General features: G+C 52.6%; 1 protein-coding gene across 1 annotated transcript in view; it reads right to left on the bottom strand.

Annotated features, from left to right (window-relative positions):
* Positions 1–83: 83 nt before the first annotated feature.
* The window catches only part of OTX2 (orthodenticle homeobox 2), a 116201-nt gene continuing 113054 nt past the window's right edge, over positions 84–3230 (bottom strand). The window contains exon 2 of the mRNA XM_009322933.1: positions 84–2015. Coding sequence (XP_009321208.1) covers positions 1395–2015 — 621 coding nt within the window. The 3' untranslated portion in view covers positions 84–1394. The remainder of the gene's footprint in view (positions 2016–3230) is intronic.

Here is a 3230-nt window from a genome sequence, read left to right as displayed (position 1 = left end):
CAACCGAGAAATCCCTGCGGCAGACGGCATCGCCCCTCTCCGTCACTCGCCGGATGCGATTAAAATGGAAGACAACCATCAAGTGTGCTAGAACCATTTTAATATAATTATACATATCTGCCAAATCCAGGAAAAAAGGTTTATGCATATTTATCTTTTTTTTTTTTTTCAGTTAACATCTGCAAGCATAAACGACAATTAATTTCTCGGTTTAAATTCATCCAGGTCAGAGCAACTGCCCAAAGTCCTGCTGGATTTGATGGTTACTGCCAGCGTGGCCGGCAGTAAGAGAGCTCCAGAGGAGTTTAATGTCCTCGGGTGGGGCTTTTTCGGTCTTTTCTCTTTCATTCAGAGACAGTTTGCTGTAAAAAGTTTCAGTGCAGTTCACCTCGGGTGAAAGGCGATCGTGTTTTTGTGTTTTTCTTTTTCTTTTTTTTTTTTTTAATATATATATTTTATTATTTTTTAAAAGATGATAATAGGTAACTCAGTTGCTCTGAATTTCACTTATAATTATAACCTATTTAAATCACAGCAGAACTCCCGCTGGTGCGGAGTTCATAGTTGCATACAATACAGGAGATCACAGTTTTGAAGTCTAGCACAGATTAAAAACCACAGATGTACCATTTATATAAGACACACACTGATTGTCTCTTAAAAACTACATATTGACTCCTTATGAACATTATCTTTTTTTTTTTTTATCTTTAAATAAAGTAGTGCAGCTAGGACAATCAGTCACACAACCCACACAGCCCTGAACCAAGTTCTCCGGGTGCCAACTTGAGCAAGTTGGGCATGAAACAGTTGGATGAGCTCGAGAGCGAGAGAGAAAGAAAGAGGGAGGGAGAAAGAGAGGGAGAAAAAGAGAGATGCTGTCCATTCCGAATATTTTAACCGAGGGTTGGCTAACACATTGGAAACCTCTGGGTGAAGGATCTTTCCACGCACACACAAAAAAAGAAATAAAAACCTAGACTTTTTTTTTCTTTTTTTTTTCTTTTTTTTCTTTTTTTTTTTTTTAAAACTGGCCGATAGGTGGGACGATCTCCCACCTCTTCCAAACAAAGAAACCCAACAATCGCCTAAAACTAGAAAGAACACAGATGGGTCTGTCTGTTTTCTGCTCACTAGATGATCTGTCCGTTTAAGGCCTTCCTCCTCCGTTTTTCCTCTTCATTATTCCTTTTTCCAGAGCGTCTGAGCAGGAGATGAGTCTGAACGGGATCACACCAACACTGTCCCCCTCTTGTCGCTGTCGTTTTTTTGTTCGTTTGTTTGTCCGTTGAGTTATTTTTCTCTTTAATTTAACCAAGACCTGACTAAAACTGGAGCGTGCAGCCCAGCCTGTTCGTTCTCGTCGCGATTTCTCTCGTTATCACAAAGGTTCTTCACAAAACCTGGAACTTCCATGACGATGTCTGGTCCTTATAATCCAAGCAGTCAGCATTGAAGTTTAACTTCCAGGAGGCGGTTTGGTCTTTATAATCCAAGCAATCGGTGGTGGAGTTAAAGCCCAAACTGGAGGCTCCATAGCCCTGGGTGGAGAGGGAGGCTGGAGACTGGTTGAGGTGGCTGGTGACCGCGTTGGCACCCATGGGACTCAGGGTGGCCCCCGGTCCGGGAAGCTGGTGGTGCATAGGGGTCAAGTAAGATCCACAGTCCATCCCTCCGAAATAGGAGGTCGAGCCAGCGTATCCTTGGCTGTAGCCTGATGCCTGGGTGTAGGTCATAGGATAGGATCTCTGCATGCAGGAGGAAGAGGTGGACAGGGGGTCTGAGAGCGGGGAGATGGACGCTGGGCTCCAGATGGATACGGGGGCACTGCTGCTGGAAATGGTGGGGACCGAGGTGCTGGAGGGGGGGGTGAACTGCCCGCTGGTCCCGCTCTCCGAACTCACTTCCCGGGCCGGCGAATTCTTCTTTTTAGCTGGCCGGACCTTGTTCTGGCCCCCGTTCTGCTGCTGCTGCTGCTGCTGCCGGCACTTGGCCCGGCGGTTTTTGAACCATACCTTGAGACCGAGAGACGGGGAGGGAGGGAGAGAGAAAAAGCCTGGTGTTAGGGATGCGCGGGCAAACCCAAGGGGGGAAGAGCCGGTGAACGGGGAGACCTCGCCGGGGAGGGGGCACTAAAAGCACTCCCCCGCGAGCAGAGCGTTGCAGGCTGCTGCGAAGAAAAGCTCCGGGGCTCCCCCTCCCTGAGATCATTACCAGTAATAACAAGTGGAAATGGGCAAATCAAACTGCTTAATAAGGTCACTTTTGGGGGGAATGGGGGGGGGAGAAGCGCTCCCTATTTGCTGTTTGCCAGCCGGGGACCCCCAGGAATCACCATTTAAGGCCTATTGAAGTCAAGCCCTTAATTAGAAACAATAGAGCATCAGAAAGGGAGGGAACAATTAGGGAAACAGAGGCAGTGGTTGGGGGGGAGCGGGTAGTAAAGATGTCTCATTTACCCTCTAAATAGACTCTCTGCTCTCACCCCCAGCCAGGGCCAGCCCCCCGACCCATCTCACCCTCTTTTAGCAGGGACCAAGGGGGCTGGCCCTGGGGAGGACGGGTGCTGGGGAGGCTTCGTGGGGAGAAGGCTGGGGTTGGGTGCGGGGGGATCCCGGTCCCCGGCGGCCACGCTCCGCTGGGGCACGGCACCGTGCAGCCTCAGGAAGCCTCACAGGGAGGAGAGCGGTCAGGATGGCTTTGGAGCTGCCCTCCCCCGGCTGCAGGGGCATCCTGGATCCGTGCTGGGGGCAGCGCAGGCCTCCAGGCCCCCCCTCCTGCCCTGCCAGCAGCACCTCCAAAACGCTGTCTGGATTGGGCCCCTGCAGGCTGCTTGCAGAGCAGAGACAGCCCAGCCCCCAGGAGAGCGGTCCCCTCCACCAAGGCCTCCTCTCGCTCATCAGGGTCCCTTCAAAGGGAGACGAAGCCCCCGGTCTGTACTGCTGTGAAAGGGGATCGCAGGCTGACCCTGCTCCAAGGGCGCGGGGATCTCTGGGGAAGGGGGGATCCTTTACGGCTTCCGCAGGGGCCCCAAACACCTGCGGGACAGGCTGGGATTTGGCACCCGGGGCAAGGCATGGTGCAGAGCCTGGGGATGTTGGGGAGCCCTCCCCGGCTCAGAGAGGCCAAGGGGGCTGGGGAGGGGTGCGGAGGGCTCAGAGGCTAAGATCCAGGAGCTGCACGACCCCCCCCCCCAGGCACACGGGGGGAAGGGGGGGGGGGGGGGCACC

Source organism: Pygoscelis adeliae, unplaced genomic scaffold (assembly GCF_000699105.1).
Source record: "Pygoscelis adeliae isolate BGI_AS28 unplaced genomic scaffold, ASM69910v1 Scaffold314, whole genome shotgun sequence".
Classification (NCBI taxonomy): Eukaryota; Metazoa; Chordata; class Aves; order Sphenisciformes; family Spheniscidae; genus Pygoscelis; species Pygoscelis adeliae.
Note: the sequence above shows the minus strand (reverse complement) of the source record. Positions and strands in the feature narration are given on the sequence as shown.